The 13,086-nt window shown below is 35.3% G+C and overlaps 2 protein-coding genes across 14 annotated transcripts in view; both read right to left on the bottom strand.

The window, feature by feature from the left end:
• LOC145798632 (uncharacterized) overlaps window positions 1-4,553 on the bottom strand; it is a 36,503-nt gene extending 31,950 nt beyond the window's left edge. For 10 of the 13 annotated variants that reach the window (XR_014339838.1, XR_014339835.1, XR_014339841.1 and 7 more), the window contains exon 1: window positions 4,124-4,553. Coding sequence is in view for 1 of the 13 variants with exons in the window: in XM_082886925.1 (XP_082743051.1) it covers window positions 4,124-4,368 (245 nt within the window). In the remaining 12 variants the exon portion in view is untranslated. The remainder of the gene's footprint in view (window positions 1-4,123) is intronic. The other 3 variants (XR_014339837.1, XM_082886925.1, XR_014339846.1) reach the window with 2 other exon arrangements.
• Window positions 4,554-5,156: 603 nt separating this feature from the next.
• Window positions 5,157-12,456, bottom strand: LOC145798984 (uncharacterized). The gene is made up of 6 exons (XM_082888496.1): window positions 12,160-12,456; window positions 11,994-12,049; window positions 11,797-11,908; window positions 7,088-7,159; window positions 6,750-6,961; window positions 5,157-5,471 (listed from the first exon to the last, which is right to left on the bottom strand). The coding sequence occupies exons 1-6, from the start codon at window positions 12,454-12,456 to the stop codon at window positions 5,363-5,365; spliced, it is 858 nt and encodes a 285-aa protein (XP_082744622.1). The 3' UTR covers window positions 5,157-5,362.
• Between the last annotated feature and the right edge of the window lie 630 nt (window positions 12,457-13,086).

The following is a 13,086-nucleotide window of genomic DNA, read 5'->3' as shown; positions in this document are numbered from 1 at the left end:
TGAGAGGTTTACTCAGGCCATGCTGTGATATGGTTTCAAACAGAGTCAAGTTGATCATACTTTGTTCGTGAAACACTTCTCATATGGTAAAACGACAACTCTTATTGTTTATGTGGATGATATTGTACTCACAAGGGATGATGTTAAGGAGGTTCCTTGGTTAAAGGAGTATTTGGCCAATGAGTTTGAAATCAAAAACTTAGGCAGCTTGAAGTACCTTCTCGATATTGAAGTTGCTCGGTCCAAAGATGGCATCTTCATATGTCAAAGAAAGTATGTGCTTGATTTGCTAAAAGAAACTAGGATGCTTGGAAGAAAAGCCTGTGATACACCACTAAAGCCTGGACTAAAACTTAGTGAGGATCAAGGAGGCGAACTTGTAGACAGGGGAGATATCAGCGGCTAGTGGGTAAGCTTATTTACTTATCCCATTCGCGTCCTAACATTGCTATCGCAATGAATATGGTTAGTCAGTTTATGCATGCTCCACGTGCAATAGTTATGCGGATTCCGAGGTACTTGAAGTCTTCTCCGGGAAAGAATCTTTATTTCTCTAAACATGGTCATCTTATCAGTCACTGATAAAATGTCAACCTTTGGCTATTGTACCTTTATTGGAGGAAATCTAGTTACTTGGAGAAGCAAGAAACAGAATATAGTTGCAAGGTCCAGTGCAGAGGTTGAATTCAGAGCTATGGCTCAGGGTGTGTGAGCTATTATGGATTAGACTACTTTTGAGGGATTTGGGGATTCATCAGACAGATTCTACGCTGCTATACGGTGACAATACGGCAGCCATCAATATAGCTTACAATCCAGTTCAGCATGACAGGACTAAGTATGTGGAGATTGATAGGCATTTTATCAAGGAAAAGCGCACTAGTGGCACTATATGTACACCATTCGTGAGATCTGGGGACCAACTAGCTGATGTTCTCACCAAAGAATTAGGGAATAAACTATTCCGTGACATTCTTAACAAGCTGGGCATAAGAGATATCTTTGCATCAGTTTGAGGGAAAGTGTTAGAATGTGTTAGAATAATTCCTATTTATTCAGATGTATATTCAGTATTCTTATTTTATGCCTTAGGGAACTCCTATAATTATGGTGATAATTTAATATAAAAGGGGATGAGATACCACTCATACCTCTAACTTTTGCCTTCTCAAAACTGACAACTCTCACATATTGAACCCATTGTGTGACTTACCATGTTTGATTCTTCATAAGCTCGGTCAATTACTTCACTGCCAAAGTAAATTCAGTAGATTCTTCATGTCATACAGTTCTGCGTCTCTGCTAAGGGACCCTTTAGTAACACCATTCATCTCTCTCTTCTTTATCTCACATGATGCCAAGAAATTTGATTCCGTACCTTCTGAAGTAAGACAATGCCAGATCTCTACTTTCTGAAGTTTTTTACATTTTGATAGTAAATTCTTCAGACTAACTTTTGAAATATGAACCATTTCTAATCTCAATAGTTTCAGTCCCCTTAGACTGTTGGCAATTTCAGGAGACAATTGTTGAGTTAAGACCAAGCCTAACAATTCTAGGGCTTCTAGCTGCTTGCAGTTTATGCCTGTCGCTACAATGATACGAAAAAATGTCATTATTGCATAAAACTGGACCAATTGACATCTCCTCCCTCCCGTTCCAGTAGCGGATTGCCCTTGAAAATCCTTCATGTTTAACATTCTCCCAAGAGGTAGGGAGAGTTCTCTGAGCCCTGTTGAACTACACTATGAACAATAAAATTGAAGCATAACTTGCATGAATTATGAACAAAGAAATTCTCTTGCATTGTTAAGATTTTTATGCTTTCTCTTGCAAATAGTCCAAGTCCTTCACTAGTTGCTCAAATCAAACCAGAAACATCTACTGAATAAATTAGCAAGGAGATTATTTCTCAATAAAATTAAGGGCACCTTGTTGTCTGAGAACTAATATAGAGTGAAAGAAAATTCTAAACCTTTTTTTTTTCAAAAGGAATAAGGAAAAAGAGAAAGTAATTTATCTATAACTTAAAAGTACAGTTGTTTAATTGTCTCCAGGTAATGGTGGCTTACTATTCCACTACTCCTGCAAGTACCCCACCCAATTAAAGGCATATTCCATGTATTTTACTTAGAGAGAAACAATATAAGCCAAATCAGTGAGAGCAATTAGAACACAAAAGGACAACATAAGTTGGCTGTTGGAAAGTACATGTAATGTCTATCTGAATCATCAGTCAGCGAAGAAAAATTATGCAGGAAAAGAATTATTATCTGCAAGATTCATATGGTAGTATAAACGTTGCAATAAGATAAACAGATCGAAGAAGGCATTTAACATTATAAGAAAACCCTATTTGATAAGCACTAAGTCATAGGTGTGATATGACTTTAATATCCTTTGAACTTAGAGAAAAGGCCAATTCTTATATTAAAAAAATCTTTTTTTTTTTTTTTGTGGGGGGGGGGGGGGGAGGGGGCGCGGCGCTATCTTGGGGCTGTTTTTGCAACCTACTCTTAGATATGAAACCGAGGAGATTCTAAGACTTTAGAACATTAACGGCTTATTCTCCCACATGTTAGAAAAGAATTATCTGTTTTAATCACCCATCCTAATTCCTGCTTAATATTTCAGTCTAAGCTTACTATCACATAGCTAACTGGATTTCTTTCCAACAAGCCTTAAGGCCCTTAACCTAGCATCCAAAACCCTTACAACCTTGTTGCATAAACATAAAAAATAAATAATACATAAAAAAATAAACTCTAGCATCTTTTCAAAATTTCCACTAAATAATCAAAATCAAATTTTCCTTATTATACACAAAGATTAAAAAAATTTCTTCCATCTGTTTTCATTTTCAAAAGCCAAAACCAACAAGCTTTCAACTACCTTAACCCTCCACATAATGAATTATATATGCAATATTGTTTCATTGGACTCCACATAATGAATTGTATACAATATTATATTATTGGGTAGCACCCTGCCACATCATAAACAAATACACATCAAGGTAACAAAATAAACACCAGCAAATATAACATACACATGCATATAAGGAACAAGTAAAAAATCTGTACCAGAGCAACAAAAATTATAGAATTGCTCCAAAAGATGAAAACCCCACTCTTTCCACTGCCTCTCAACAACTACCAAATTATTCTCTAACATTCTAACATCCCAAACAATTCCCATTTTTTTCAATTTTCTCAATTGTTGGTTTTCTCTCAAACAAATATATTAATCATCCTTCAAACTACACCCAACACTTTTTCAAAGAAGTTATCAAATGAATTTTATGTTGCAAAATTGTTTACTCCATGCCTTGTAGTTTGATAGATAGCCGCCAAATCTGTGAAACACAGACAGACAAACTACCAAATAGATGAATACATACATCACATACAAACTACTATGAAATTGGGGTAGCTCCTGTGTGGGAGACACCCATAACCACTGTTGCATTTGTATTCAGTTTTATACTTCAAATCACATTTGCCATTATTTTTTTTTTAGATACAAATGCAATTCCATGAAAGGACTATAAATTTTTAATCAACTTGATTTTTTGCAAGTATTTTTCTCAATGTACCCTAACCCCGAGCCGGGCCTATCGGCACACCCCAATTCCCATACCTTTCAAAGTTTTATAAGTCATTATCCAAATTCAGAATTTTCCAAAATTACAGCTTTAGACAAATTTAGACAACCTGATCTTTTAAGGAAAAAAATAGCTAAATTAAACGGGTTTCAACCGTATTTCCACAAATTTCAGATTAGAGACCAAATCTTTAATTTCAGTAACACTTTTGTGCCGTTGGCATTAACTCAGTATTTAAATGGGGTTTTTAGTTTAATTAAGATTTTATAAAATAAAATATATATAACATTTTCATGGTAATACACAGAAATTATTTCGGCCCGACACACAATGATCACATAAAAATTTCTCTAATTTCACAAAAATTTCATCAAAAGACCTTAGCTAATAAAAAAAATATTGCACCTCTACTACTACCTAAAATTGGAAAGGATGCTTTACTAATTTTTCCTACTTAAAATTTCACCAAATTGACACCAAAAAATTTGGGAAATTCTGAATTTGGAGAAATTGATGTACCTTTCCGTAAGATAAAGAAGGTGATGATCAGTCGATTGAAGAAGCCCAGAAGGAAACACCATTCTGGTAATCGAAGTAACCCTAATACCATCTTCATCATCATCGTCACGTCTATACACATCCATAACACCACGAAGAAATTTCATCAGAAACGCCTTCTTGAAAGGGTTATCTTCGGATCCAAACAGCCTCCGACAGCAATCGCAGTTGAGAATAGTAAAAATCGAGGGTGTTGTCGCCATCATCGCCGAACAAATGATCGAAACAAACGCGTCCCGAAGATCGACAAACCAAAGAAACGGTGGATATCAAGAACAAGGGGTGTTTGTTGGTGGTGATGACGGAGCGTGTGAGGTGCCACGCTGCATGGTTGCCACTTAGAGGTGGTTAATATGGGAATGCGTTATTAAATGAAAATCTACCTAAATAGGCAATGAGAAAAGTTAGGATGACGAAAGATTTACGTTTTTTGGATTATTTGATTAGTGTGTGAAGTTTTATTTTAAGTATAATTTAAAGGTTACAAATCTTTCATGATTATTTTCATGAAAGATTTTTCATGATACCTAACATTGCTGATATGCAATTATCAAACCCCACCAAAATGTGAAGTAAAATTTCTCAAATTTGTAATGCTATTATCAAATTTAATTAAAAAATTATTACCATGGCTACATTTGAAAACTATATTTAAATATATAAGACCCTAAATTACATGATTTGGTTTAAAAAAATATTTAAAAATCCTGTACCATTGTGAATAAATTTAAAAATCTAAATTATAAATCTCTAACGTTACTCTTTCATTAATGACAAAAAATTGCACATCAAATGTTCCCAAATGAAATACCTATATATGACCAACCAACATTACTCCATTTGATTTGGCCACACTAGCCAAAATTTAAAACCAAAAAAATAAAAAGAGGAGCAAAAAATCGAAAACAAAAACAAAAAACAAAAAAAATAATGATGGCTATAATATCACACAACAATCGAATCTATTTTTTTATAGATCATTTATACAACGATATTTTTGAGGATGTTATTTTATTAACCACAAAACTCTAATAATCCAGAGCACAAAGGTCTTGCCTCACATAATTCACAATACTGAAAGTTGCCTAAAGCATATCATCTAGTTGAAAGAAAAGATATACAATCCAATATATAGCATTAACATGGTGTATTAAGAACAGGAACTATATTTCCTGGGAATTAAAAAAGCATATAAAAAACCTATATTGAATGTTCTGCGGGCTGGGAGTGATAGGTGCGGCGCCTTAGCTGTGATTCTGGAGTGGGTTGCTGCAGAAAAATTCTTGTCGGATCGTTTGGATCAACATATCTGCCAAATGAAAGATAAAAATCAGGAATTATGGAACCACAAAAGATAATCTTCAGCTATATCACTTGCCTTTTCTGGTAAATGAAATCAAATTGAGGATTGTCTATAGGCCAACTACTAGGGGTCAGAATTTTCTTAAGAAGGCTCTCTCAGACCTCTCTCTTGATTCTATAGGTAGTGGTGTATGGTTATTCTTAGTTGGAGTGATTTGTTTGGATAATTCCATTAACGAACAAGACCTCAAACCTGCTAACAGCTACGTGAAGGTGTACCCTCCACCAGAGGCGGAGGGACGTGGGGCTCAGGGGGGTCACGTGCCCGACCTGACATTTGGAATTTTTTTTTTTTTTTTTGGTGTTTATAATTTTATGGGGCAAGCTTTCAAACTGTGGAGTGCCCTTTCATGGGGCAGGCTTTCAAACTATGGAGTGTTGTAGCCTTCCCAAATAGATCTCAAATCAAACCCACTGACACACGCCACACACACAGACACCCACGTTTGTTTTTTTTTAGAATTCCAATCCCAACCAAATATTAATACATAATTTTTTTTTGGTGAATGCATACAACTCTAATTACAGTAAGGTTAAAATTTTAAAATTCTAGAAGTGTATAAAATTTTTTATTTTTTTATTTATTCACAGTACTTATTAAATATCTTCATATTTTCTTTGTCTTCTTTATCTCCCTTTGTTGCTTTGCAATTTACAGACTAGTGATTCACCAAATTAGGATCACACAACACAGATTTGAGACTACACTACAACTTTGGTATCTTCTCTTTATTGTTGACAAGTAATTTTATTTATTTATTTTTTTACTTTTAAATAAAAATTATGAGTATTAGTTTATAATTATTTGTTAAGTTTTGATTTGTAATTTTTTGATTTGTTATTATTTTTGTTAAAATAAGAGATTTCGATATGCTAAAATTATGAATCTTAATTGGTGTTGATTTATATTAAAATTAGGGATTTCGGTTTGTTATTGTTTGTGCTAAAATTAGGAATTTGATTTGGGAAAGAAAAATTTTGAGATTGTAATTAATAAGTGCCCCCTATATTAAATTCCTGACTCCGCCACTACCCTCCACAGCTAGCTTCTTGGAGGACCATGGCCCTTTAGGCCAAGGGAATTGAGGCAATAATGGGTTTGTGATGCCATTAGATGTTCTGGGCCACCTTCGAGTTCTTGGGGGACGTGTGACGCTAGTTCCTAAGTAAGTAGCTAAAGCAAGAGGGCAAATAATACTCACTAATAGGAACCAAAGTCACTTACGCGTGTCTCATCATTTCATCCACTGGAGTTTGTGCTGCTTGCAAAGGATCTGCACGCTGCTCCTCCCTAGAAGCATATTGTTGGCTATACTGCCTCACTGACTTGATCAAGTTGAAAAATAGAGGGACAAATGTTCCACAACCCCCTTCCTTGAAGAGGATCTTGAAGGCATGAGTTGAGTACAGTGCCCTGTGCTGGTCATCTGGGACGACCTGGGATTGGTCAGGATAGGAATATGAGTTTTAATCTTAAATGTATGAGGCAGAGAACAATGTGAGTGAACACAGAAAAACATTGCAGACTTGAAAAAATGAAACAAAAATAAAAAGTGTACTTACAGGCTCCACAAGTCCGGAAATATTGTTGCACAAGAATATTGGTTGGTTAAATTTCTCATCGTGGATGTGGAGCTGAAAATATAGCAAGTTAAAGATCAGCATGAGGTGAATCTATGCTTCTATATAACACACCTAAAGATATCAAATCTGTGCATAACCCAACATAGAATAGAATAACATTAACAGAAGTTTTAATTTCCTCGCCACTGACTATAGCAGGCTCAACTTAACAAGTGTAATCCCCGTCACTTGGGGTCTAGTACATTAGTCTATTTTCTCTGTTCAACTTATATTAACCCATATTCTTGCTTGAGTTTAATGAAGTTGAGTCATTTCTAGAAGCCTCGACTTAAAACCTGTTTTGGCATCCTTCTTGTCCTTGTAGCACTATAAACTCGGATCAAGTCTAACAAACACTTATCCATCTCAACATTTTCATTTCAGTATTTTTTTTTAATATGTTATTCCTTAAATGTCCAATACAATATACCATACAACAAATTATCCAACTGTTGGACAGTAATTCACTTTCCAGCACATTCAACAGCATGGATAAGACGAGAAGCATTGCCTTGGTCCAAGATAAACTTGGGAGAAGAATGGTTAATTATGATTTTGATTTAGAAATCTCAACAAGTCTCTCTGTAATCCCCGTGCCAAATAACAACAATGTTACATCCCCCTAATTTACCGCCCCTAAACCATCCCTAATGATGTGGCATTGAGGGTAGACCAAACATGAAGGAATGTTGGACAAATCAAAATTTGACACTTGTCAACCACGTCATTAGGGTGGTTTTTAGGGGTGATAAATTAGGTATCTCAAGCATTTTTCGCCAACTAATTAATATAAGAATTCTAGAGGAGTTTAGTTCCATGTAAACCTCCATCAAGATAAACAAATTAAAATTATGTTCTTCAGTTCTAATTCAAGACCACTGCAGCAGCAACTCATACTAGTAAAACTATTAAAGTGGTATCAGAGCTCTCTGTTTTGATATCAACATGGGAATCTGCAGATAAGCAATCTTGTAGAAGAGCATGGCATCCTCTGCAAGTGCTGGAAGTTCCAAGTACAGTTCTTCCATTTTATGATGGAGAAGATTATGAGCAGTCAATATGTAAGATTCATTCAAAGCAGAAGGGTCGTGGAATGTTGTTGAGAAAGGCTACACAGAACCAGAAGATGAGAGCCAACTTCCACGGACTGAACTGAAAAAGATTTAGACAAACAGAAGGATGGATGCTAGTGCACCCAACAAAATTCAGAATGGAGTTTCTAAAGCTATTTAAGGAGCCAAGGATTTCTTGGAGCAAGAATTTCATGGAAGTAACAAATCAAGAAATGTCAAACTCCAAGATTTACAAAGAGAATTTCAAATTCAAAAATTGGAAGATCAGGCTTCACAAAGAGAATTTCAAAATAAAAAATTGAAAGATTCAGAAATTATTTAAGTCTTTTTCTGAAGTCATGGAAGTTGTTATTCAGCCTCTTCATAAATGGGTCTAATAAGGCTGCATACAGCTTGCCCTCCCCAAACCCCACTTTAGCAAGATCCTTGTGCGCTAGGTTGCCCTTGTTTTAGTCACAAAGGTTTTTGATCAGATGAGTGAAGCTGTTTCTAATCAGAAAGTTATTAGAGAAGGTTCTTTATAGGGTTTTATGGTTTTAGCATACTTGACAAGCATGGATATACTCAATTACGGTTTTAGCATACTTGACAAGTATGGATATACTCAATACTTGTCAAGTATGTTGATCCGAACCTTCTCTAATAACTTTCTGATTCGAGGACTCCTTGCCCTCTCTCTGATTCATGACTTTTAATAATAAAACTCCCTTTGTTGATGCTCGGGGAACAGAAAAAAAGTATCAAGTATGTTGTTGCAGCTATTGGAGAGTATAGCACTGTGTCCATTCAAGAGTTTGTGGGGTCACTACAATCTCATCTCAAGAACAAAGAAAGCTGAAGCACTCTGATCAATCTGTTGAAAGTGCATTTCAGTCCAAGTTAAACTTGAAGCCTCAAGATTTTTTGGAGGAAAATTCAAGCAATGAAAAGAAAAAAGCATATTCACGAAATCATCATGTAAACATCAAGGAAAGAGAAAGTAAGAAAAAAGGTACGAGTCCCCATAACTCTAAATGGCATTTCAAGATTTGTAAGCAACCTAATCATTCTACTTTAAATTGATGGTTTCGTTGCAAAGCCCCAAGTGTTGGACAACTAGTCAAAAATGGATATTGTCTTTATTTCAAAAATATTGCCTGCAAATTTTTTTATAAAATGAATCAAGTGATAGCCGAAGTAAAAATAGAGAGAAATAGAAACTTTCCAGTTGAATTTTCCTATGAAGCCCTGCCTCCAGAGGTGATGTAGTGGAGGACTCGTGTCTATGGCAGAAAAGATTTTTGCCACTTGAACTTTCATGGGCTAAAATTGCTTCAAGAAAAGAATATGGTAAGTGGATAACCAGAGATTGGAACAAAAATGGACCCTTGTGAAGGGTTCATTTTGGGAAAGCAGCACTGAGTCTCATTTTCTAAAGGAAGACCATGGAGAGTGCAAGCACCATTGGAGCTCATTCATACGGAGATTGTGGCAAAATGAGGATCTACTTTGAAGCATCACTTGCACTTCCCTATTTTCGTTGATGATTTTTTACATTACTCAGGTGTACTTGAAGAAAAAGTCAAGACATTGCTAATTTTCAAGAGATTTAAAGCCCTTGTTGAAAAGCAAGGTGGTGGTTGTGCCATCAAGACAATTCCAAGTGACAAAGGAGGTAAATATACCTCAGCAAAATTTGAAGAATATTCCAAAAATTAAGGTATTTGGAAGCAACGCCAGATATAGCCCACAACAAAATAGAGTTGCAACGAGGTAGAACAGAACCATTGCTGAAATGGTGAGATCAATGACAAACGAGAACAAGCTACCTAAACTTTTGAACCTTTCAAGATTTTAGGCAGCCTGTTCATCAGCCAAAAGGAAGAGAAGTAGTTGGAGTGAAATGGACTTACAAGACAAAGCTTAATCAAGATGGGAGCAGATTAAAGGAGGTTTGTGGACAAAGGATTCACACAGAAACCCAGGTACAGATTTCTTTGAGACCTTTTCTCCTACTGCAAGGATGAAAACAATGAACCTTGACTGCACTTGCTGCTGCTCGAAAGAAATTGAAATTTTTTCAGCTTGATGTTAAATCTGCCTTCTTAAATGGAAAACTTAAAGAGGGAATATATGTTAAGCAGCCTCAAGGATCCTTGGTGAAAGGGAGAGAAGTTAAAAGTTTATAAACTGAAGAAGGCCCTTTATGGCCTAAAACAAGCTCCCATGCTTACTACAGTGAAATTGACAGCTACTTCACAAGCTCCCAGCCTCAAGGCCCTTCACAAGCTCCCATGCTTGCTCCACGTATGCATCAATCAAGATATGTAAAGAAATAAATAGATAATTCATCAATAAAAATGATGTTCTTCACTTCTAATTCTAGATCTTTGCAGGCTACAGAAGCAACTCAAACTAGTAAAACTATCACCAATAACTGTTTTTATATAATTTCCCCCAACTTGGGACAATTCACTGACTAGAGATACTCCCTGGACTCTTCTCCATTTCATCCCTTTCACTTAAGCCTACAGGAAACGTCCTCTTCACTTTCCATTCCTTATAGATGATCAATCTGATTAACTTCCATTCCTCTTCAATTTCCATTCAATTAAGCCAGTGTACCTTCATTTCATTTCAGATGCGACTTACCACAATTGCCACCAGCTATGCTCATAGGGTAAGAAGCATAATGGAGTCCCCGGGATGGATGACGTGAGTGACAGCCCAGAACATTTAGGTGGCCGTTGATAAAGCCCCCAAACCAGATAATGTTGGCCTGACTTAATTCAGGCCCAAATCCAAGCTTACATGTAGTGCGTTATAGTTTCTTTTCAAGAAATTGATTTTTCTGATTAAAGCCACTTTGAAGGCTTTCTGCCTCTTCTCTACACCATCTCTACCATATGCGCTCCTTTCTCATTGCTCTTGCACAAAATATCCAATCATGGTTTCCATAAAGAACAAGAAGAAAAAGAAAGAATGTAAAATAAAAATTTAAAAAAAAAAAAAAAAAAGGGAAAAGAAAGACCTCCAATAAGAATAATGCCATTGATTTTTGCACATCATCATCATGTTCTTCTCCTCTTATTGCCCATCTAAACTCCAGCCAAACCAAACCAAACCTTAAGTCCCATCAAATGGGGTCGGCTACATGAATCCTTCTTCTCCACACGGCCCTATCACAGGCCATTTTGATTGGTTTGGTTTTAAACTAAGAAACTATATTGTTATTTATGTTTTCTCCAAAAATATTCAATTACTAGGTATCTAGGGTTTCAAAATGACAAAATGCTTTTGTTCAATTTCTTATTGATGCAGGTAGAGGCTGATTTAGCCACAAACTAACAAAACGTAGGAAAAAGACAAAAGGCAAACAAAATGGAAAAATTTATGAGGAATGTAGTTAAAAAGGCAAACCAGCAGATTGTCTGCTAAAAACCAGCAGAATGAGGCCATAAATTAGCTAGCCACAATATAATGAAAATGCAAACAGAATGGGAAAAATTACAAGAGATATGGTTAAGGACAGACCAAATATCCAAACTGTTATAAGAACAATAACAAAAGAAAGGCATGCAAAAACCATTTCCATACCAGGGGCATATCAAAAGCAATAAAATTCCCAACAGGTTTATTTGCAACGAAGACCATCTGTATGGTTGACAAGAAGATTGTTCCCTTTGCTTTAACCTTACCCCCATTAGCACTGATAGCAAAGTCCAACATGAGGTTCAGTTCTTACCACACTAAACAATTTTGGAAATTTAAAATAATAATAATCTGCACAATACAAAGACCAATTGAAATTTGAAATTGTCACTTCCATGACCCAATGTTCACTAAAAAACTGGAACATGCAATATAACAAATAAACAGATAGAATAGAGGGGGAAAAAAAGCTTTTCCAAAATAATTAAAGGCATGCATGGGAACCATCACAAAAAAATATGTACTTACACCGGGTGGTAAAAATTGTTTCAATTGGTGAACATAATCGAGATGATGCAAATGTGTTGATGAGACCAAACTCCCAATTTCACTGGGCAGATATGACATATTGGAATTGGCTATCTTCAATGTCTTCAAACTTCTTAAACCCCGTAGTGAAAAACCAATGGAATCCACGTTGTTTCTTGGCAATGCCCAAGATGAGAAAAATGTGTACAATGATTTTGATAGTGATCCTTTAAATCCAGCAAATTCTCTTAGTTTGGAGCAGCCCAAGAGATCAAGATACTCAAGAGATTTCGACATCAAAATCCTTGAAGGAAAGTGCTCAAGTTTTTTACAATTTTTTTAAACTGTCGCTAAAACTTATAATTAGTGACTTTTTTTGTGACAAAATTTTCAAACTATCATTGAAAATTAACAATTAATGACAGTTTTTAATAGTATATAATGAAAAATCTCATTAATTATCATAAGACTTATTAGACAATAAGTTTACTTAACACGACTTACAAGTAAGTTGTCCTTCCATTGATTGTATGATAAAAGCTTAAAAGGCTTTGAGAGACCATGCGCCTACAAAAAAATAAAAAATAAACTAAAAGAGGGCTAAAAATCGAAAAAGAACCATTGGGTAGAATTGATGATTTGAATGATGCCCCAGACCTGGATTCAAGCACTCTGTTGATTCACCCCAACCAATTTGTCTTGATTAAGGATTTAATCGACCCGAATTGTAAAATGTTGGTAATATATAAATTAAAAATTTATACAAAATGATATAATTTAATATAAATTTTTTATTTTAAAAAAAACACTCATGGTCGCCAAAAAAAGAATGGCAAATAGAAAAATATGATTGTTTGAAAAAATGAAAGTTAAAAAATAAATAATCATTGAAAAAATATAACAGTTAGAAAGATATTATAGTGGTTG

This window comes from Camellia sinensis, chromosome 9 (genome assembly GCF_055761805.1).
Source record: "Camellia sinensis isolate YWXY chromosome 9, ASM5576180v1, whole genome shotgun sequence".
NCBI lineage: Eukaryota > Viridiplantae > Streptophyta > Magnoliopsida > Ericales > Theaceae > Camellia > Camellia sinensis.
The sequence above is the reverse complement of the archived record's forward strand: the minus strand, read 5'-3'. Positions and strand labels throughout refer to the sequence as shown.